Source organism: Schistocerca nitens, chromosome 1 (assembly GCF_023898315.1).
Source record: "Schistocerca nitens isolate TAMUIC-IGC-003100 chromosome 1, iqSchNite1.1, whole genome shotgun sequence".
NCBI classification, from domain to species: Eukaryota; Metazoa; Arthropoda; class Insecta; order Orthoptera; family Acrididae; genus Schistocerca; species Schistocerca nitens.
Window position 1 is genome coordinate 776,991,323 of NC_064614.1, and position 24,880 is coordinate 777,016,202.

Consider the following 24,880-nt stretch of genomic DNA (forward strand, 5'->3'; position numbering starts at 1 on the left):
TTTTTGATAATGGAGGCACATATCTCTGACACATACATGGATTACTGCTTTTGCATTGTATTCTTCTCAAAGACAAACCTACCCTTTAGGAGAGTGCATTATTTCTAGATCTTTGGTCATGTACTGTCCCTCAATTTGTTTTAGTAAATCAATTGCATGCAACCTATAAAACCGCTGCATAGTCAAAGCATATTTTTGTCATGAAGCAGTGGACATTCTCCTAAAATACAGTTTCCCCTCATTTGAATAACTTTATACCAAAATTACACAACTAGGTACAGTGTGTGTGTGTGTGTGTGTGTGTGGCCCCACACACACACACACACACACACACACACACAATAGAAGATGTGTTTGCATACCTGCCTCCAGGACTTCTGTCAGACCTTCTTTCAGATCAGGCTCTAATTCATTCCATTCCTCTTCTACTTTTTGAGGCAGTTTTGCAGTAGAGTCTTCAATGGCTTGTAGCTTTTTTTCTTCACTTTCTAGCTGAGCTTGAAGTTCTTCCAATCCCAACTGAAATGTTATGTACCATACATAGATCACATTTATTTTAAGATTTATTAGAAATACCAATTACACAAAGTCTTAAGTAACAATCAGTTTTCTTTGTCATACGCTGCACTGTATAAAAAACCAGGGAGTCAAAAGAAAGGTAATGTTCTACACAATGTCTAAAGCTTATTTACTCATACAAATACACAACTACTTCTTTCAGTTTCTGATCCATTTGTAACACACTGAGTGAGTCAGGAAAGGCGAGAAAATTTGTACTGTGATGCCTCTGGATCCACTCCAGTGCCATTTCAGTACCATATAACTCCACATCATAATTTGTAAATTATTCTGGAAGCATATTCGGAAATGTTTATCAGGTAAAACAACTAAAAAACTCAATGCATTTCCTTGCTGGGATCCATCTGAAGATACAATGATAAATTTGTGACACAGTTAAAAATCAAAGAAACCAGATTTATAACAACATAATCTGGAGTGCAAGTTTTCATGTACTCTGTCAAGTTTAAAATCACTTTGGGACTGATGATGCCAAGGCATCCCTGACTGTATTCAGAGGTGTGATATCTCTAGATCCTAGAGACAGTCTGTAACTCGGACCCTGAAGGGCTTGGCCACATGGTGCCAATTGCTGAACAGCCCCTCATAACCTTGATGGACTGGTGCACTAAATGCTAATGACTAATGCAATGTCAGAGATTTTCAGGATCTGCTTAGCCGCGAGGAGGTGCTGCTACTGACTCCAGAGTATTGGTTCAACGGCCTCTGCACACAGCGTGTGTCAAAACACTGCTGTTCAGCAAAAGACAGCCTCAGTGTTGAATCTGGGCTGGTTCGACAGGCTCCAATTGAGATTTGAATGCTCTCATGGTGGACAGCATACAGCATGTTGAAGTAGGAAGTACATGCTGAACCATAAATCATGCTATCATGAACTAATCATGAGCTGAAAAATGCCCTATAATGCTGCAGGAAGCAGGACCTGTTAACTCCCCATGCCTTTCTACTGAGGCAGTTCAAAATATTCTGATATGATGCTCTTCGTTCACAAGTCTCTCATGTGTGGAAGGGAGGTTAATTTCATGTCAAACAGTAGGCCCAAAATGTTTGAATTAATGAGATCTGGTTGGTTAAAACTTCAATAAGCATGGTTAAAATTTACATGAGAAATCTTCAAGCAAGAACCCAAAACCAGTTTTATTGGCCAAAGGTTCCAGCCACCCGACGGTTAGCTGTTGTAGTATCAGAGGATGTAGGAGGTTGTAAAGTCATCAGAAGAAGAAGAAGAAGAAGAAGAAGAAGAAGAGAATTTGTAACCGGGCTTCTAACTGCAATGGACATGCTATTGATTGTTTGCCATCATTTTGTGATACTGAGTACACTGCCTTGCCAGACCCCATACTTCTGAACATAATGGTTAGACGAAGTATCACCAATGCACAAAGCACCTGTCCTTGAAGTATTGAATAAGAAATGGCACACGTCCACGTAGCACCAATCCATGAAACTGACGAAGAACGTTATACCTTCAAGTGCTGTCATACGCCTTTCCAAGATCAAAGATTACACCCAACAAATTGTTTCAGCACAAGACAGACTTCTGTATGGCCATCTCCAGTAGAATTAAGTTGTCGAGGGCAGAATGGTAGTGGCTGAAATTGCACTGGGAGCAGCATAGGTGACCTTGGTATTCGGGGAGCCAGATGGCTCTACAGTTGAGCGCGCACTGGTAAGGGCTACACTTCGGTAATTATGAGTTGGTATGACACTTGCCTAGTTTCCATAAGGGAATAAATATTGCCTCCTTCCAAGTGGCGGAGTACTGTCCATCAAATCAGTTCTGGCTTAAATGAGACAGGAGCTTGCCTTTGGCTCCCAGACATAATGAATCTGGTCCAATCTTTGAGCAGTATGTCTGGCTGTCGTCAGAGCTGATTACTCCTCATATGGAGAATAGATGACTTTAGACACCCCCCCCCCCCCAATTACACGAGATGAAGCAGATCCTTCTCATGTCCACAGTTCTCCAGAATGTCTGAAACACAAGAGTTTGTTCACAGGACATAGTGATGGTAAAAAGACGTTCAGTTAAAACCTGAGCCACATCTCTACACATGGCCACCGGGATCCCATAAAGGGAGGTGAAACACCGTTGCCTGAAATCCTACTTTTCACCCCCATACTACAGTAACAGAAGTGGACCAATTAAAGTATGTCACAAATTCCTTCCTGGAGTTTCTCTTCCCTTCTTTCATGACTTGCTCTGCTTGTGCTCTCGCACTACTGACAGCTTGAATATTTTCTGCAGTTGAATGGTGTTAGAATTTCTGCAAAGCTGGGCACCTGCTTCTAATTTCCGAGTGATGTTCTGGAACAGGTCGTCGTCTGAGGTGGTTGCTAGACTAGGGAATGGATTGGATGCAGGGGGAGGGGGGGGGGGGGGGAGGAGGGGTTGCTAGGTGCCTCAGAATTTGCTTGCTAGACTCTGTTTTACTTCAAAAGCCATTCAACCCATCACAAAAATGTGCCAGTAAAATTTTTAATAACTACTCAAATGTCTAATCTTCTGGGCTCGAAATTCTTCTAAATGGCTGTCCTCAAAGAGTTGATTTTTAAATGAGAGTCAAATGCTTTGTGATTTAAGAAGTTCATCGTACATTCTCTCACATAGTTCATCTTGCGTAAAAGGAAATCTGCTTTTAATGTAACGCTTTTCAAACCACCATTCGCAATATTTTCCTGCTACCTGTAAGAAATAGGTTTGTTTCACCAGTTGCAAGAAAGCGCCTGATAACTGGCGTCACCATGCTTGCGCAGCTACGATTACGCAGGAAGCCCATATGTTTGTGCTTGTAAAACATTATGTCATAAAAGAAACAAGACATCGAAGGATACTTCAAGAGCGTCGGGATTTCACGAACCATACCAAAATATATACTTCGGCTTAAAATGCACACCCGTATGTAAATTTTCTTGGAGTACCAGTACTCATGTTTGGTTCTTTATTAAAGCATAATGTCATACGTTTACTTGAAATGCAGCGAACAGTTGAAACTAGCCAATAGTGTGAAATTAAACACTTCGTTTCAAATAAATTGACTGCCTCAGTAGAAAGGATTAATAAAAGCCAAATCTCTTTAGCAAACTGGCAAAAATAACTTCATTGTTCTATAAGGTGATTAATGCTTGACTGCCAAAGGTGGAAATAAAATCTGAAACTATTAACATATTTTAGCCTGCCGTAATTATGCGACGTATTTTAATTCATTTGGTAGCTCCCGGCCACAAAAATCCGTTTTGTTATCATTGAACGTGAGAGCAATAAACGAAGAGGAAACAACAAAATCACTGAACTTAAATACAGGTCACGTGGAGACGACCCACCTTCCAACAACAACTCTGACTGCTCTGTGCATCAGCCCCGGATCTACGATATTTTCGAACAGGGGCAATATTAAGTAGTGGCACCCAGCCACACTTCCGTAACCAGGAGCGGGAGAAGGTAATACTCATATGCGACTCAACTGTGCATGCGCAAGAGCCCGTCCGCAACTGCTCTAACAAATCTAATTTAAACAGTTGTCACGTCACGCTCAGTGGAGGCAATTTGTTGTTATAAAGCATTGCATAGTGTTCCTAAAGCCTTTGATACACTTTACTGTCGGCAGACGCTTGTATGAACACTGTTTTGTTATTGTATATGGCGCATTTCCTTTGGAACTTAAGTTTTATTTTCGTTTTTTTCTTCTCCCGTTCATGTTTTGTTGCTGCAGTATTATTCTGCAATAGCGGAATACAATAATATCCTTTGTTAGAGTATTGGCTCTTACCAGCCAAAATCACACAAATGTAACTGAAAACTGAAACAATGAAAAATTCTCGGAATTTTAAACAATTCCCGGGTTTTCCCCGGTTTTCTCCCAGATGAAAAAATTCCCGGGTTTTTCCCAGATCTCCCGGGTCGTATACACCCTGATAACTGAAATGAAAGTAAGTTAGATGTGAGAAATGCTTGTAAAGGAATACTGTGAGGAAAATCAAACAATGGAAAACCCAGGATGGAATGTAACAGTATTCCGAGAGGGAGGAAGGAGTTTGTGGTGATGATAAGATTATGAGGTAGCAATTGTACCACTTTTTGCAGCTGCTGTGCAAGGAACTGATACAGTTATGAACTACTTCTTCCCTTTGAATATAGCCAAATCAATTCTAATATCCACCTGGAGTGACTTCGGTCCTACAATAGGCTTTTATCTTCATCACCTGCTTCGACATTAAAACACGTCATTCAAGGGTGTTCCCGTGACATTATTCCATCTCTACATTATTCTACGTCTACATACATACTCCACAAAGCACAATACAGTATGTGGTGGAGGGTACCTTGTACTACTACTGGTCATTTCCTCTCTTTTTCCACTTGCAAATACAACAAGCAAGAAATGACTGACTAAAAGCCCCCATATGAGCTCTAACTTCTCACATTGTATCTTCATGGTTCTTATGCGAAATGGACGCTGGCAGCAGTATACTCATTCTGCAGTCAGCCTAAAATATAAATTTGTGCAATAGTGCCCTGTTGAAAGAGCACTGCTTTCCCTCCAGGAATTCCCATTAGAGTTCACGAAGCATCTCCATAATATTTGCATATGGATTGAACCTACTGGTATTAAATACAGCAGCCCACCTCTGAATTTCTTTGATGCCTTCCTTTAAGCCAATATAGTGGGAATCCCAAACACACTTAACAGTACTCAAGAACTGGTGGCACTAGCATTATATGCCATCTCCTTTATGGATGAGCAACACTTTCCCAAAATTCTCCAAATAAAATGAATTTGAGTATTCGCTTTCCCTACTACCATCCTGATATGTTGATTCCATTTCATATTACTAACACAACATTACACCTCTATCTTTAAGTGAAGTGACTTGTCAAGCTGCATCCTACTAATACTGTACTTGAATTTTACAGGATCGTTTTTCGTACTCATCTGCATTAACTTAAGTTTTTCTACATTTAGAGCAACTGCTTATTCAGCACCAACTAGAAATTTTGTCTACTTCATCTTATATACTCCTACAGTCACTCAACGAAACCTTACCGTACACTGCAACGTATTGGCTAACAGCTGTAAATTGCTGCTCACCCTGTCTATCAAGTCATTTATGTATACATAGAATAAAGCAGTTCTATCACACTTCCCTGGGGCACTCCTGATGATAATGTTAGAACTTCCAGTTTAACAAGTATATTTAGAAACGACACAACACATATATGTCACAGAGTAAGTTGACATGTGAACACGTTAGCGTTCAGATAAGCACAGAGTCTCAGTCTAGCGGCCGCTGCTCGGCTGGCCGCTTAGGTGGCGCCGCTGCTGCATGGCTGGCAGGCAGACAGCGCCGCACGTAGAGGACGTGCGTAATTGCGCGGCGGCACTTTAAATGATCGGCGAGTCACAACACTTTTCCCCCCTTTGAAATTGTTGCACTGGTCTTGATGGATGTGTCCTGGAGATGGCTGACGTCCATAGGCGTTGTGTGACTCGACGTAAAGTCTCGAGGAGGAGGCTTCCCGTACGGACGGAAGTGTCCCCGATGATAACGGGTCGAGATGACGGGAGACGTAGGTGTCGAATCTGCTGGGGCCCCACGCACTAATCTGCCCGTTGCGGCAAGTCCAGTTGATATGACAGGAGACATGGGCGATGCGTCAGCGTCTGTTGGAGGAGGAGGCGAGTAGATGTACTCTGCCACTGGTTGGTCCTCCGGTTCCCGCATGGGCACGTCGTCTGGTGGCATCCGTTCTGGTGCTGGCATCGCGATGACGGGTAGAGGGCGGCGTTGTGAGTATGAAGATGTGCCAAGATCCCGAGCATCAGGGAGAGTCAAGGGTGGTGTGGCGGCATTCGGAACAGGTGTTGCTGGCACCCGAGGCCGAAGCTGGTCCGAATGACGCACTGCAACACCTGTGTCCGTCTGGATTTCATACAGGCGTCTGCCACGGTGTCTTAAGATGCGGCCCGGGCTCCATTTTGGCCGCCTGCCATATCCCCGTACCCAGACGAGGTCGTCGGCGGTGAACCGGCCAAGTGACGGCACCCGCGGCCGGGAGGTGGGAGGCCGCAGAAGATGAAGTAGAGTGCGGGGCTGTCGGCCATGTAAGAGCTCAGCCGGGCTGTGATCGCCCATGGGGGTGAAACGGTAAGACGCCAGGAACTGGAGAAGCGCCTCATCAGCAGCAGAAGAAATCAGAAGTTTCCGCATTTGAGCCTTAAACGTGCGGACCAGTCGTTCAGCCTCACCGTTGGATTGTGGATGAAACGGCGGGGCCGTGACATGCGTAACACCGTGACGAGCACAAAAATCCGCAAAGTCAGAAGAGGCAAATTGCGGACCATTATCAGTAACAAGTGTAGAGGGGAGGCCTTCCAAAGAAAAAATGCGGGCAAGAGCACTGGTGGTGGCCGCGGTGGTGGGTGACGTGCAACGGACAATGAACGGAAAGTTAGAGTAGGCGTCAATTACGAGGAGCCAATAAGTACCTAAAAAAGGTCCCGCAAAATCAGCATGAATGCGCTCCCAGGGCTTCTCAGGCGAAGGCCACGGTGACAAAGATGACTTCGGGGCAGCGGCCTGTGACGCACAAGGGCCGCAGGCAGCGACCATGTGTACGATTTCAGAGTCGATGCCAGGCCAGTACACATGACGGCGCGCCAGAGATTTGGTGCGCGACACACCCCAGTGCCCCTGGTGAAGGAGGCGCAAGACCGAAGCACGCAAAGATGCGGGAACCACAACACGCGGCGAAACATTGTCAGTGGAGAGGAGGATAACACCGTCCCTAGCCGTGAGGCGGTAGCGCAAAGGGTAGTAGTTTCGCAACGGATCAGAAGTCTTAGTGGACGGGCGATCAGGCCAACCCGTCTGAATACAGCGTAAAACCCGGGAGAGGGTAGGGTCAGAACCCGTAGCAGCCGCCAGCCTGTCCCCAGTGATGGGGAACCCGTCCACAACCCGCTGCTCGGCAACATCCAGGTGGAAACACAAAAGTTCGTCCCTATCGAATGCCTGATCAGGGCCCATGGGGAGGCGAGACAAAGCATCAGCATTCGCATGTTGAGCCGTTGGCCGGAAATGAATCTCATAGTTGAAACGGGACAAGTAAAGAGCCCAACGCTGGAGGCGGTGTGCAGCCTTGTCGGGAAGTGACGTTGATGGGTGAAACAAGGAAACAAGTGGTTTGTGATCCGTAACAAGATGAAATTTTGTGCCATAGAGAAAAACACCAAACTTATGAAGAGCATAAATGATGGCCAAAGCTTCTTTCTCAATCTGAGAATACTTTTGTTGGGCATCCGTGAGCGTTTTGGAGGCATAAGCAATGGGTTGTTCCGAACCGTCAGAAAAACGGTGCGCAAGGACTGCCCCAACCCCGTATTGAGAGGCGTCTGTAGCAAGGACAAGATGTTGGCCAGGTCGATAAGTAGCTAGGCACGGGGCCTGTATCAGCATAGTCTTCAATTTCTGGAAAGCCGCATCGCATGACGCGGACCAGTGAAAAGGCACGTTTTTATGCAACAGGCGATGCAACGGCTGAGCCACCGACGCTGCAGACGGTAAAAACTTGTGATAGTAGGCGATTTTCCCCAAGAAGGCCTGCAGTTCCTTAACAGACGTAGGGTGAGGAAGGGCATCGATCGCAGTGACAGTTTGCTGAAGCGGACGAATACCATCCCTAGAGAGTTGAAACCCCAAGTACGTGATAGATGCCTGAAAAAATTGTGATTTCTGAAGATTACACTTAAGACCTGCAGTCTGTAAGACATTAAAAAGTGTGTGGAGATTTTGAAGATGTTCGTCAGTGGTGGAGCCCGTGACAACAATGTCGTCCATGTAATTGATACACCCAGGAACAGGGAGCAATAATTGTTCCAAGAATCGCTGAAAGAGAGCAGGGGCGCTAGCAACCCCGAATGGCAAGCGTTGGTATTGATAGAGGCCGAAAGGCGTGTTAAGAACCAGAAACTGCCGGGAAGCAGCGTCGAGAGGAAGTTGATGATAAGCTTCTGACAGGTCAATTTTAGAAAAATACTGCCCTCCAGCGAGTTTAGTGAACAGTTCTTCAGGACGGGGCATAGGGTAAGTGTCGATGAGGCATTGAGCATTTACCGTGGCTTTGAAATCGCCACAGAGACGAATAGAACCATTGGGCTTGGCAACTACAACGACAGGAGAGGACCACTCACTGGAGGTGACAGGAAGCAAGACCCCTGAAGTAGTGAGACGATCCAACTCCTGTTTGACCCGATCACGAAGGGCCACAGGAATGGGCCGAGCCCGAAAAAACTTAGGCCGAGCAGTGGGTTTGAGCGTGATATGAGCTTCAAAGTCGTGTGCACGGCCTAACCCAGGAGAAAAAATGGACGAAAAGGTCGTCGACAAAGAATCCAGTTGAGCATAGGGAATAGCGTCAGAGACAATATTGACAGAGTCATCTATGGAGAACCCGAAAACGCGGAAGGCATCGAAACCAAAAAGATTTTCTGCGTTGCCCTGGTCGACCACAAATATGGGAACAGTGCGAACGACGGATTTGTAAGATACCTCTGCATTAAACTGTCCCAAGAGAGAAATCTTCTGTTTATTGTACGTCCGTAATTGCCGAGTGACAGGGGACAGGAGTGGAGAACCCAGCTGAAGATACGTCTGAGAATTAATTATAGTGGCGGCAGAACCGGTATCCACTTGCATGCGAACATCTCGACCAAGGATTTGGACAGTGAGGAATAACTTCCCTGAAAGGGAAGAAGTGCAATTGACAGACAACACAGAATCAGAATCAGCGTCATGTTCCTGAACATCATGTATGCGGTCGGACTTGCAAACGGAAGACACATGACCTTTCTTTTTGCAGTTGTGACACACAGCCCAACGTTGTGGACAATCCTCGCGTGAATGTTTTGTAAAACACCTTGGACATGAAGGAAGTTGCCGGGGATTTTGCTGCAGTTTCTTAGGGGTGTGTTTACGGCTTGGCCGAGGCTGCGCGCGTCGTCAACAGCGCACAGAGGTTGTATTACCCCGATGTCACCCCACGCTTCTATTTGTGCCCCAGCGGCGCGAGAAATTTCAAAAGACTGCGCAATGGAGAGAACTTCATCTAAAGTCGGATTCGCCAACTGAAGGGCACGTTGTCGAACTTCTTTGTCGGGCGCCGACCGGATAATAGCATCCCGTACCATGGAATCGGCATAGGATTCTTTGTGAACATCAGTAACAAAGTGACACTTTCGACTGAGGCCGTGAAGTTCAGCAGCCCAGGCGCGATAGGATTGATTGGGTTGTTTGTGACAACGATAAAAGGCAACACGAGAGGCTACCACATGCGTCTGCTTTTGAAAATAGACCGACAGAAGGGAACACATTTCAGCAAAGGACAAAGACGCAGGATCCTTCAAAGGGGCCAATTGCGACAACAACCGATACATTTGAGGCGAAATCCAGGAAAGGAACAGAGACTTACATGCTTGTTCGTCCGAGACATAAAATGCCAAGAAGTGCTGTCGAAGACGTTTTTCATAATCCGACCAGTCTTCTGCCGTCTCGTCGTAAGGAGGAAAAGGCGGTACAGCCAACGACGAGAAACGGCCCGCATTTGACGCCGCGACGAAATCGCGAATCGCCGCCGTTAGAAGCGTTTGCTGTTCAAGGAGATTTTGCAAAAGTTGCTCGACAGTAGCCATGGAACCCTGTGAGTCAACGGTGAAAAGGAAAAATCCACTACCTCGTCGCCAATTGTTAGAACTTCCAGTTTAACAAGTATATTTAGAAACGACACAACACATATATGTCACAGAGTAAGTTGACATGTGAACACGTTAGCGTTCAGATAAGCACTGAGTCTCAGTCTAGCGGCCGCTGCTCGGCTGGCCGCTTAGGTGGCGCCGCTGCTGCATGGCTGGCAGGCAGACAGCGCCGCACGTAGAGGACGTGCGTAATTGCGCGGCGGCACTTTAAATGATCGGCGAGTCACAACAGATAACATTGTCTCTGATGAACACTTTAGGAATAACAAAGCTGCCTGTTGTATTGCACCCATGGCTTGTATGATATTATCTGAGAAAAGTGCACGCCAAGTTTTGCACGAATGATGCTTTCTAAAGCCAAGCTGACTTGTGGACAGAAGTTTTTCTGTTTCAAGGAAATGTGTTATATTCGAACTTGGAATGTGTTCAAGAATTTTGCAGCAAACAGATGTTAAGGATACTGGCCTGTAATTATGTGGGTACATTCTTTCACCCTTCTTACATACAAGAGTCACATGCGCTTTTTTCCATTTGCTTGGGACTTTGCCCTGAGCAAGATTCACGATAAATGCAGACTAAGTAAGAGGCCAATGCCACAGAGTACTCTCTGTAAAGGAGAACTGGGATTCCTTGTGGACCTGCGACTTATTTGTTTTCAACTCTTTCAGTTGCTTCTCTGTGACATGGATGCCAATTTATGCTTCCTCCATACAGGAGTCTGCACAACAATCAACTGATGGTATGTTTGTCTGATCCTCTTGCACAAATGATTTTTTAAACGTGAAATTTAAAACTTCAGCTTTTCTTTGGCTGTCTTCTATTGCCATCCCAGACTCGTTACCAAGTGACTGGATAGAAGCCTTCAACCAACTTAGTGTTTTTACGTTTGACAAGGTTCTCTGCAAGATTGTTCCTGTGGAAGTTCTGCAAAATACTAGTTTACAGCTACAGTCACTTCTTGGTTGCTCGTAAAACATTGACCAGCAAGGAAGATTGAATTTTGGGAAGAGACTGAAGTCCGATAGAGCAAAATATGTGAAATAGTATGACACCATCAAGCACAGATCGCTCAACTTTTCCAATGCCAATACACTTCTGTGAAGTATTCCATTGTCTTGATGAAATTTTGTTGCATTTTTTTCATCCAGATACATTAGAAGCCCCATTTATTATTTTATCTATCTGAAGATACCGAATAAGCAGAACACCACTGGAATTCCAAAGCACCAATGCAATGACCTTTCCAGCTGATAAAACTGTCTTTGCCTTCCTGGAGCTGAAGAATCATCTTATCTGTAGTGTTGTTACTGTCACTTACCAATGCAGAAAATTGGTTTTATTGAAACACATCGATTACTGTTAGAAATTGTTTGTTTGTGTGTGTGTGTGTGTGTGTGTGTGTGTGTGTGTGTGTGTGTGTGTGTGTGTGTGTGTGCGTTCTTTTGGTAAGTGATACGCCATAAGTAGGTGTGACAGCCACCTTGCACAAAGCTTTCTCATGTGAAATTCTGCATGAAAAATTTAGCCTACTCAGTCGTTTGTAATCCCTATGATCCTGGCAACTTCTATTTCAGCCACCTTTGCATTGTGAATTTCTTCAATGATTTCTGATTCAGCTGCACTTTTTGGGTGCTCTTCGGGTTGGAAGAAAATCCTGCACCTAGTGCTGGGAGCTACAGGCAAGTCCAAGAACTTTCCAGGACACATTGTTAGTGCCTTATGCTGGCATCTGTGCTGTAAGTATGCTGCTTATTCATGTTTTAAAGATTTCAAACAGAATTTGTCTTACCAGAATATCCATTGTTGTGAATATTAGTGGGCTAAAGAATGCTCAACATCTAAATAGGAATTTTATTTAACCTTTAGTACAGTTCTATTTTTGGGAGAATGTGTTCCAGTGAGTGCCGATGATTACAAAAGCTTAGTACCAGTACTATACACGTAGGTATCAATACAGGAATGCCAGAAGTTTCCCCAAGTTAAGTTCCCTGATTTCCAGACAATTTTTAGCATTTTTTCCTGACACATTTTGAGACCTCAAGGTTAAGTTGAGACATAAGCTGCCAATCTGTCTTTGCAGCTACAGCACAAGCAACAATTGTGCAAATGAGGAAATATCTAAAAAAACTTGCAAGCAGATGGCGTTTCCTGATGGGTGCAAAAATCGTAAGTACTAACATCAAACTTACTCACAAGCCTAGACATGAAACAGAATAGCTAAGAGGCCAGACAATTTCTTAAAAACATTGTTAATGACCCTCAACTAACACCCAAAATTAATATAAGGTCACACCACATCAAATAGCACATCAGCTCCTACTCAATGGCAAAACCAACAGCAAACATGCAAGAAAGAAGCTTGAGAGAGATTCACTCAAGAAGACCATCTAGGTACTTACTTTGCCCTGGAAGAATTAGATGACTCCATCTCTCTAATCAAGAGTAGAAGCTGCTGGCCTAGTTGATCTATACCCAGAGCAAATAAAAGTGTTTGGATCCTCTACCAGACAGTGATCATTAGGTATGATGAACAAATGCTTCCTTGAAATGAAGATTCCCAAGATCTGACGGAAGGCAAAGATAGTAGCTACACCACATGCTTTAAAGAGCCCTGCAGACTCCAAAAATTCTCGATCTATCTCCCTCCTCTGTCAGCTCTATAAAGTCCTAGAAAGAATGATCCTCAACCACATCTCCGGACATGCAGACCAGATTATTATTAAAGAGCAAGCAGGGTTCCGACCTGGGAGGTCACGCTGTAGACAAATTTTGAACCTCACACAGAACATAGAAGATGACTACGAATGGAAACAAATCACAGGTGCAACTTTCATCAACCTTACAGCACTTATGACACCATTAATCATAAGTTCATATCAAAAATATATAACACCACGAAGGATTACCAACTGGTGCAATTCATCCAGTGCCTGCTGCAGAACAGATGCTACTTTGTTACACTGCAGACAAAGAGCATCCAACGGCGAACCCAGAAACATGGTCTACCCCAAGGAGCGTCCTTGCTCCACTGATGTATACCATCTGCACCAATGACCAGCTGATTAGTACAGATGCTCGCTCCATCTACGCAGATGATACATACAGTCATTGCTGCTCAGGGAAAAACATTTGAAGAGGTGGAAAGAAAATTGACAACAGTGCTTGAGAATATAGCTGACTAATATGATGATAACCACCTCCAGCCGAACCCAGCAAAAACCCAGGTCTGCACTTTTCACCTGAGCAGTAAAGGGGTCAGGAGTAAACTCAACATATCCCAGAGGAGACAGCACATCTCTTACTGTGACACCAAAATATCTTGGAGTCAAACTCGACCACACTCTCACATTCAAGGATCACTGTTTGGACACAAAGATGAAAGTGAGCGTCAGGAAAAACAACGTCCACAAGCTTACAAATAGTAGGTAGGGGGCAAAACCTACTGTTCTCCGCATGTAACCTCTAGCATTATGTTTCTCCCCTGCGGAGTACTCGGCACCTGTATGGCAAAAATCCACCCATGCAAAACAAGTAAATATAGCTCTGAATGAGACAGGACGCTACATAACAGGCTGCCTCTGTCCAACTCTCACAAACCTACTGGACTAACTTACGGGCGAAGCCCCTCCAGAAATCAGGAGGAACTGCTGCAGAAACCAAGCAACAAAAACAAGAAACAGATCCCAGGCATCCAATGTTTGGACACTAATCAAGGAAGATTTTTCTACAAGCAACTGATCCAACATCTTTACCGCCTGTGGCGAAACTCGGAAACAGGAAGACCAGGGAATAGCTCCAGGGAAGAACCTATATCTGGATTTGAACTTCCATACATGATCTGGAAAGCCTTGAATAGATTAAGATCAGGAGTATCACGATGCATAGTAAACCTGAAGAAATGGGGCTGTATTGCTACGGATGAGCTCTGTGAATGTGGAGAATTCCAAGACCCACAACACCTTCTAGCCTGCAGGAAATTGGACAAGCCTTACATGATACAGGACCTATTAACAGCAGATGACAAGGCCATACAAGGTGCGATGTACTGGGCTTGGCATGGGATACAAAGATTGTAATCCCAGACAGAATCATACCAGCTCTTTGAAATTAACATTGTTTCCTGTGTTTTTGTATTTGGCTTTATTTAATATTCACTTTTTTCACTACCATGTATTGTGTTGCTTTACGCTTTATGTTTTCTCTATATTCTAACCTTAAAGATTTTGTAAAAGTGATGTCTTGGATACAATAAATAAAGACCACTGATGTTATTTTATTTCAATGAAATGAAACATTTGGTGACAAAAATACGCATTTCCTTAGAGTCACAAGACAGATTTAAAATACCTTCACTGATTTCAGAAACAACATCGGAAAAAAGTACACCTCTTGAAAGAAGTGTATAAGGTGGGCAAGAATTGTGAAGGAAAAAACACTGTATGTGACTGCCAAAAAAATGTTGGTTCTACCATGTTCGTTATTGCTGATTATTACCCACTGTGTTATGTACTATTTTACACGTATTGTGTGATTTTTCTTTCAAGAAATATATGAATAAATAGCTTAGAAATTGCCCGCCAGCGACTGGCACAAATTTCTTCTTCTTACCGTTCATACTTTCAAACATATAAACTACTTTTGAAGTGCCAAAATGTACTAGAACAAATAAAATGTCTATAAAATGCCACACTGTACAATGTACTTGCGGTGAGACAGTCTCAATTCCTGAAATCCATTGCCCATGAACTCTGGCCTGCTGAGGAGCACTGCAATGCTGTGTCCACAGACAAACCCTGAAAATCCACTGCATTGTGCCACACACGAACAGACCCGGTCTGCGGGCAGATAAGTGAGATTAGATCTGACGGGCAGTGCTTGCGCATTAGCGGGAACTGAATGGCTTCAGATCAGCAGGTCCTATCCATTACAGATACCCGCAAAAACGGCCTCTGGTTTTGGGCCATCGCAAAAACCCATTTCTGTGGTCAGCTATTTACGAGCCACAGACAGCACGTTGATGAAATGAGACCACATGGATCAATCCATGCAACAGATAACTTGTTCAAATACTCTGACAATCAATAATAATGAGGATAGGTAGCAACTCCCCATAAAGATGATTGCTGAGCCACAGACAGACATGTAGAAAAGACAATCACACTCTCATAACTAATTTTTCAGTCATAGTTTTTATCAAAAAATGAGAACGCGCACACATTCACACAATCACTTGGACACAACTCAGGCACACATGACTGCCATCTCCGGCTGCTGCGTCTATAGTCTCTGACAATCAGATCCAAACAAGCCACTCCTCATGTCTCCTGCCTCTCATCGGCAACTGCTAGGCTAATGGCAAGAAATGGTGGCAGCACTGAGTGCAACATGAAGAGAGTGGTAGGAATGGGAGAAGCAGTAGGAATGAGGGAGTAGGGAAGCGGCACACGTACTCAGCTGCACCCAGCTAACAACCTTGCATGTCACCACAGTAAATAAACCATTTCATCTACTGAGACAAAAACGAGATTCCTCAGTCCCCACCCCCTCCCGATGGATTTGAAATTTCCAGATTTCCAGAACCTATGGCAACCCAGTAATAATTGTAATTTTTGTTTCTGCAACTTTGAACCATTTAAAAGCAAAAACAGTTGATGAAGTGAATCATTATTATCCTACAACTGTCCTTTTTCAGAAACAAAGATCTTAATTATCACTAATGTCGCAGTATTGAGTTCCAGTGCCAAGAGGTAATAGAGAAAGGTGTCTTAATGCAACCAATGACTGTACTTATGTGTCAACCATGAAATTCAGAAGAGAGATTGCTGCATATACGCACTTTCATAAATATATTGTAATATAAGGAAACGTTCAATTCTGTAGTCCATGACATTACTCCCCCCCAAATACAAAATGGTCATCTATTGCACCAAATAACACAACAAAATTACCCTTGAAGCAAATGGATTTTGTTCAAGGAATGATGCAACAAGCTGCACAGCACTTTTCTTGACAAATGCACTCTTGTCATGCAAACGACCCACTGCTCTCTCTAGCACACTAGCATGGAAAGAAATAGGCACAGCATGCTCCTTCACCAAGTTTTGCCATAGCTGCAGCACCTGCAACATTCAAATGAATTATGTAATATTAGCAGTGGCATTTAATATAATCATACATTTTTATAACACCATATAAGGAGAATCTCAAATGTATAGAAAGCAAATTTAACATTCTAGGCTTAAAATATTACAAATTCACCGAAAGCAAATGTAGGGGGAAGCGGTATAAAGACATGGTAAATGAGGGAGATAGGATGGACAGGGGATGATTAAACTGTAAAAAGACAATAGAAACAGGCTAACTCAATATATTACAGATCTGCCATAGTTTCCAACACAGGTTTTGCACATTTCAGAAAGCTAGTAAGAATGCTAAAAAGCAATCTTAAGAAATGTGGCATAGTGTTGTCAACAATACCACTGTGGATCTTCATCTTAAATTTTAATATTTCTGCCCTTATCTTCCAGTTAGGTTAGATTTTTTTTTTTTTTTTTTTGCATTCAAAATAAATATCCATATTTAAGAAAATAGTTGCTTCAATTTTAGATTTTAAATAATACAGTTAGCACCTTGTAACTTATAGCTTGTAAAGGAGCAAGCGTTTGGAGGAGTAATTGTCCAAGTACTAGTCTCCTCTGTTTTGCAGTTGTTACAACAGTTCACAATATACCCTGAATGTTGTGGCATAAATCAGTTACTTTTCCTTCAGGATTACAGACATGCTGATGTGCGTCTCAATAACAATCTGTTGGAAAGACTGATCTGAGAAGGCCTGCCAGGAGGCAGCACTCACTAGAGAAGTGCTATTAGGGGAAGACAGATCATGACAATGAATGTTGTATAGAATAAAAAGGGGAATTTCCTCTTCTCCACAATACTACATAACATATAAAATCGTAATAACAGCAATACAAGTAAACTTTACTCACCCTTGACCGCACAAAGGCATTTACATCATGTATGTGATCTTCCATATCACATAGTAAGTCATCTCTCTTATTTCTCTCTTCCTCAGACAAATCTTCACCACTAAGGCACTTTTGCACAATTATACTGTATGCAGACAGGACTGAGTTGCGCATCACATATGCCTAGAAAAGACGAGATTAGTTTATGAAGCAAGGGCTAATGTTACTTGTGTTACAGGAATTTTTTGTTTTTGTAAAGCCATCAAGGAAGCAAATGTAGTGAGAAAAAAAGAGAAATATATCAAGAGCAACGGAAGCAGTAAAATACTTTTAAGAAGACTGCTTTAGAACACATTTTATAAGGGAATGTAAGAAACAATTATTGTTTACACTATGTAATTCCAGTATCTGCTGACCTTCACACATGAAAGATCAATGGTACATAACATACTGCTCTACTATCACCTTAATTGTGCTGAATTGTTTGATACCAGACTCTATAAAAACACATTTGCAGGTGTGGGTATCTGTAAGTAAATCAAATGTACTTCATCCACAGTGTATGCGCGGACAAGGAAAAAAAAAATTCCCGTATTTCCCGGTTAAAAACACACTTTTTCCTGGGTGAAAACATACTTTTTCCCTGTTAACTGACAGTATATTTTCTCTCGGAACTGTGTAACTTATCATACCTTTGAATGGTTGTGGTTTATACATAGGCGTAGAACTTCCCGGCACTTTAGAAAACGAAACTCAGGAAAAAAAAAAGACACATTTTGGAAAGATCTTTGATGTACAGCAACATGTACACTGCACATTTTCATATTACGAAAGTATACATTCCAATTCCACCAAACACCGCATTTTCCTTTCAGAAGCATTGAAATCGAGATTGTGATGCGCTTTTGTAAGCCAGTCATAGCTCACGCCACGTGATCTTGCCAGCTGATGACAGCGGATATTCAGAGCTTGGGACAAGTGATGTAGTCAGCCAATAGCAACATCACTTAAGTAGTGCGAACACAAACAGGAAATGTTAATGGTTTAAATTAATATACATAGAGTTGCTACACGAAAAGCAAAGCTTTCACATATAATATTGGTTTCTAAGGTTAATACACTGCAAGAGAAGCTAAGCTTCCACATATAATGTTGGTCTTTTATGCGTGTATTACACTTTAAGATATATCACACAAATACGCCAGTAAAATTTCAATAACAACATAAATGTTTGATCTTCTGGGCTTGAAATTCATGCAAATGGCTTGTCATCAAAGAGTTGATTTTTAAATCAGAGTCAAACGCTCTTTGATTTATGAAATTCATCGTACATTCTCACTCATAGTTCAACTTGCGTAAAAGGAAATTTACTTTGAAAGTAATGCTTTTCAAACCATCATCCGCAATATTTTCCCGCGACCTGTTAGAAATAGGTTTGTTTCAGCAGTTCCCACAGAGCGCCAGGTAACAGGCACCACCGCGCTTGCGCAGTTACGATGACGTAAGAGGCCCGTATGCGTTAAACATTAAAAGATCTTACATTATGTCATAAAAGAAACAAGACATCAGAGGATACTCCAAGAGCATCGGAATTTCGTGACCCATAGTGAAATGTGCACATTTGAAGTGCACATTCGTATGTTAAAATTCCCAGTGTGTAGGCCTCGAACTGATATTAAGCTTTTTAGTGAGGTTTTTGGGATGTAAATTTTCTTGGAGTACCAGTACTGTATTATGTTTGGTTCTTTATTATGGCGTACATATACATGCTAGAAGATGAAAACGTGAACTTTAAATGCAGCGAACAGTTGAAACTAGCCAATAGTGTGGAAGTAAATATTTCATTTGAAATATATTGACTGCCTCAGTGGAAAAGATTAATAAAAGAAAATTTCTTTCAAATCGACAAAAATAACTTAACTGTTCTGCAAGGTGATTATGACTGTCAGAAAAGTGGAAATAAAATAAAATCTGAAACTAATAACATATTTTAGCCTTCCATAATTATGTGAATGTATTTAATTCACTTGATAGCTCCCAGTCACAGAAAACTGTTTTGTTTTCATTTGATGTGAGAGCCGTAAACAAAGAGGAAACAGCAAAACCACTAAATGTAAATGTAAACATGGGTCACGTGGAGACTACCCACTTCCCCACTATAAGTCAGACTGCTCTGCGCATCAGCAGTGGATCTACGATATTTCCGAACCGGGGCAATACTAGATAGTGGTGCCCCCCCCCCCCCCTCCCCATTTCTTGAGCGTTTGAGATAGGACGTCAAAATTAAAAAAGAATAATTAAAAAAAGTCGAATTTTCAAAAATACATTCATTTTGTAGCGCACACCTTTCTGAAAACTGTGATGCATAAAACGTATGTGGTCGAGGAAAAGTAAGACATGTTATTTGGTCTTAAGTGTGCCAAAGTGCAGTGCCACGCATCTTCACACAGCATTCTTCTATCGCATATCACTGTATTTCGCTTTGTGGAATTGAAACGTGTATATTTTTTAACGGATGCCATCAAACTATATTCAGGACAGAGGAAACTAAAATGTCGTGTGGTGCCTCTCCTGCTCTCAGCCAGCCAGTTTGACATCCTGCCCTTCTTTCTTTTAAAAAAAGAACTATTCAGAAAATTTGCGCTCTTTATTCCCTATTAGCTAACAACTTGCTGCTTTGTGTGACAAAATTAAATGTAGGATACATAAAACCATTAAAGACAAGCAAGACAGCACACATTTCTTCAATCCTTAGTTTCTAGAATTCTTTTTTCTCGATTCTTGCTACAGCTTTACATAGCGTGCTTTCCTTTCTGCGAAAGAATCTATTACTTCATCAAAGTTCGTTAAACATTTTGCTACATGAAAAATTGAAATATTGCTGTCTAATATTGAAAAAGCTGTTAATACAAATAGGACCCAAGATTGGTGTGGTTTTTCGCTCTGATTACGTCTATTTTGTCACTGTCTGCTGTATAAAACAAAATAGGCCTTTCCAATACTGCATCTATTGTAACAAACACCAAATAAATGAGACTGTTTTGGCACAAATGGCCATTTTTATAACACGACAGAATATAATTCACAAAGTACCAATATCAAATGCCTATTAGGCCTACTACAAGCAGAAAGCTTGACGTTAGGAAATAGTTTCACACTTCATTCATACGCTCCAGTTTCTCAAGCACGAGATCAAAAAGTAGTAGTACGAAATTTTTATACAAACTTGGAATCGTCATATTCTTCCATAATTTGTGTGATGTTCCCGTTTCCTCTCCTTCCTCATTCTAACAAATAGTCTTGTCATCACTAATTCTGTAACTATTCCTGCCAATGTCAAAGCTTATTCATCGATTAACTTCACGAACTCTGCCAGAATCATCGGTTTAGTTATCTCGCGATTATTCTCCGGTTAGGCATTGTTACATATTCGTTCAACGCATTTTCCGCGCTACTTCAGAATAGAACTTAAAACGGCTGCTAGTCGTGGATCGTACAATTGGCCCTTACTAGTCAGCGACCTGACCAAAAATTTTCTGTCAAAATTTCATTTTCTTGGATACCCCGAGAAGATAATACGTAATCTTTCTCACCTGTTATTCCTGATAGTCGACGATTTCCACTCGGGTAGTCTGAATCTATGGATTTCACTAGTAAATACAACAACGTTAATCATTCGCAAACCCAATCAACCACATAATGAGACTGTGCTTGGCATTCATCCATTCGGATTTACTCCGCTCAGCTCATACAGTCCCTTTTGTCTGCAGGAAAGTTTGTTTCTAGATTCCCTTGACAGAGACATCACGTACGCTATGCACACATTCACAAATCAACTAATGATTCATTAAGATATCAACTTAGAATGTGTTCAGAAATCAACAGGGATGCATTTCAAAGTCATATGAATAATCGATAGGCCAACATGCAGTGGATGCTAGGCGCTTTGCAAAACATTTTTCCCGGTAGCATCTAGCTGCTTGCTGCACTGCTTTCACAGCTAACAGCCACAATTCTGAAGCTAGAAGTGGGAGGAGGTACTACTCAACTGCGCATGCACATGATCCTGCTCATAACTGTTGAAACAAATCTAATGTAAAGAGTTGTGATGTCACACACATCGGAGGCAATTTGTTGTTATGAAGCACTGCATAGTCTTCCTAAAGCGTTGACACATTTTGCTGTTGGCAGACTCTTGTATGAGCACTGTTTTTGTTGTATATGGCGCATTTCCTTTGCAATTTAAGTTTTATTTTCGTTTTTCCTCTCATTCATGTTTTATTGCTGCATTATTATTCTGAAGTAGTGGGATACAGTAATATCCTTTGTTGGAGTATCGGTTCTTACCAGTCAAAATTACGAAAATTTAACTGAAAACAAATACAATGCAAAATTCCCAGAATTCTAAAAAATTCCCGGGTTTTTCCCGGACGAAAAAATTCCCAGGTTTTTCCCGGGTCGTATACACCTTGTTCAACTCTGTTTTGTGTACATGCCAAATTATACTAAAACTCAAGGCAGACTGCTCAAGCACAATAACAAAAGCCTTCGCCTTCGTGACTTACTACTTTATCAATCTGCAAGTAACAGACTGAAGAGAAGAAGAAGATGGAGGAGGAGGAGGAGGAGGAGGAGGAGGAGGAGGAGGAAGGAGAAGAATAAGTAGAAACACAAAGTACACAAACAAAAAGTTTTTCATCACCTCAGTTGCAACAGTTCCGGAACCTATACAGAAAATTGGAATGGAGATCAACATGAACATCATTTTCGTCCTTTTTATTGCCCATGAAAACCACACATTGCATGTTGCACCACCATACAGTGAGACTTTCAGAGTTAGTGGTCCAGATTGCTGTACACACTGGTACCTCTAATAGCCAGTAGCACATCCTCTTACATTGATGCATGCCTGTATTCGTCGTGGCATACTATCCACTAGTTCATCAAGGCACCGTTGGTCCAGATTGTCCCACTCCTCAAGTGATCCGGCATAGATCACTCAGGATGGTTGGTGGGTCACGTCGTCCTTTTCAATCAATTCCAGGCATGTTCGATAGAGTTTAGTCTGGAGAACAAGCTGGCCACTCTAGTTGGGCGATGTCATTTCCTGAAGGAGGTCATTCTCAAAATGTGCACGATGGGGGGACGAATTGTCGTCCACAAAGAAGAATGCCTCGCCAATATGCTGCTGATATGGTTGCACTATCGGTTGGAGGATGGCATTCACGTATCGTACAGCCATTACGGTGCCTTCCAGCGGTGTTTGCAGCCCCACAGAATGCCACCCAAAACAGCAGGGAACCTGCACCTTGCTGCACTCGCTGGACAGTGCGTGTAAGGCGTTCAGCCTGATCAGTTTGCCTCCAAACACGTCTCTTGACAATTGTCTGGTTGAAGGCATAAGCGACACTCATCGGTGAAGAAAACATTATCTTTCACAGCGTACAGTTGAACTTAGTGGAAACTTGTTTTCAATGGGTACAACAGCTGTAAATGTTTCTACGTCGTGAGGTGCATCCGTTGCTAAGATGTCACCAACTGAACCGCGTACAAGGGCATTAAAGATGATTACGCATGTCAAAGTGCCTTTGGGTGCAGGGAAGTTAGTTTGGTTGTCAGTAGGTACCGATGTAAAACAGCAGAGACTATGTGTGGTGGAGCCACTGCAGAGCTATGAAGCATTGGATGAAATGCATTGTTTTATTAGGAGCAGCGTTGCGCACATAACGGATATAAATGGGGAACTGATGATTCCGGTCAGTGTAGATAATTTTGAGGCAGATGAAGTGGATCTCCCAAAGGGTTTAGTGGTAGCAAGTTTGGAAATACTCGACGATGAGGATATAGGTGAATCCCAAGGTGATTATAACGTCAAGCAAACCGTCAAGGCATCTGTACTACGTGATAAGATTCGGCATTTGGAGAATGGTGATCGGAAAGCTATGGAAGCTTTGTTATTAGAGTACTTAGATTTGTTTAATTCAGAAGGTCCATTACCAGCAACTCCTATTACACAGCACCGTATACTGACTGGCGATAGTCCGCCGGTCTATAGAAAACCATACAGGATAGCGAAACACCTACAACTACTAGTGGAAGAATTTATTAATCAACAGCTAAGGGACGGTATTATAGAGAACAGTGAAAGCCCGTGGTCTGCAAACATAGTGGTAGTTCCTAAGAAGTCATTGGACGGTACTAAAAAGTATAGGTTTTGTTGTGACTATCGTTTTCTGAACGCACGAACTGTAACAGATGCGTATCCAATGCCGAACATCATTGAAACATTGGATAACCTAGGTCGGTGAAAATATTTTTCGACACTAGATCTAAAGAGTGGGCACCATCAGATAGAAGTAAGTCCCGAGGACAGACCGAAGACGGTCTTTACAACAAGCCTTGGTCACTTTCAGTATCACAGAATGCCATTTGGGTTGAAAAACGCTCCTGCTACTTTCCAGCGTCTGTTAGATGGTGTGCTTCGGGGACTGAAACCGAAGATTGCTATGGTATACCTCGATGATATTGTTACTTTTTCGCGTAATATAGAGGAGCATGTGGAACGACTGAACGAAGTATTTAGTAGGCTAAGAGCGGCAAATCTTACGCTTAATGTCGAGAAACGTCAGTTTGCTCAGAATAAAGCGACTTATCTTGGGCATATTATCAGTCATGATGGGGTAAGAACAGATCCTCGTCTAACGTCGGCTGTGCGTGGTTTTCCAGTACCACAGACCACTAAACAAGTTCAGCGATATGTTGGTTTATGTAATTACTACAGACAATATGTAAAGGGGTTTGCGGAAATTGCACATCCATTAAAGAGATTGTTAAAGAAATGTGTTAAGTTTGAATAGACAGCACAGTGTCAGGAGGCATTCGAGAAGCTCAAACAGATACTAACATCAGACCCAGTGTTGATACTTCCTGATTTCGAACAAGAGTTCACACTATCTTGTGATGCTAGTAATATTGCTGTAGGTTGTATTCTTTCTCAGAGGGTTAATGGACAGGAACATCCAGTCACTTATGCTTCCAGGCAACTGAATAAGGCAGAGAAGAATTATTCAACTACAGAGAAAGAAATGTTAGCAGTGATGTACGGTATCTCGTATTTTCGCTGTTATTCATATGGGCATAAGTTCAAGGTGATTACAGATCACGCAGCATTGAAGTGGTTGTTGGGGTTGAAAGATCCTTTGAGTCGTTTAACGAGATGGGCACTGAAACTAAGTGAATTTGACTACGAGGTAATTCACAAACCAGGGGTAAAACATAGGAATGCAGATGCGCTTAGAAGAAAAGTAGCAGCTGTACAAGTTGTGGGCATAAGTGAGAAGGAGTGGATAAAGGCACAAGCCACTGACAGAGAGTGTCAATTGTTCCGAACACAACCGCAGTTTGAAATGCAGGATGGGGTTGCATTGCAGGAAGACGAAGTGCGGACTATGCGTCGTAGTATCGGAGTCGCTGAGGGAAGAAGTGTTGAAACAAGCACACGACCATGTATTGTTGGGTCATGGTGGCAAAAGAACGACTGATAGACGGGTAGCTGAAAGGTTTTGGTGGAAGACACGTCGC

The 24,880-nt window shown here is 42.5% G+C and overlaps 1 protein-coding gene across 1 annotated transcript in view; it reads right to left on the reverse strand.

The window, feature by feature from the left end:
• LOC126261751 (condensin complex subunit 1) overlaps positions 1-24,880 on the reverse strand; it is a 207,456-nt gene that overhangs the window by 132,831 nt on the left and 49,745 nt on the right. Inside the window, exons 7-9 of the mRNA XM_049958566.1 lie at positions 17,321-17,482; positions 16,280-16,450; positions 363-519 (exon numbers count right to left, since the gene is read on the reverse strand). Coding sequence (XP_049814523.1) covers positions 363-519; positions 16,280-16,450; positions 17,321-17,482 — 490 coding nt within the window. The remainder of the gene's footprint in view (positions 1-362; positions 520-16,279; positions 16,451-17,320; positions 17,483-24,880) is intronic.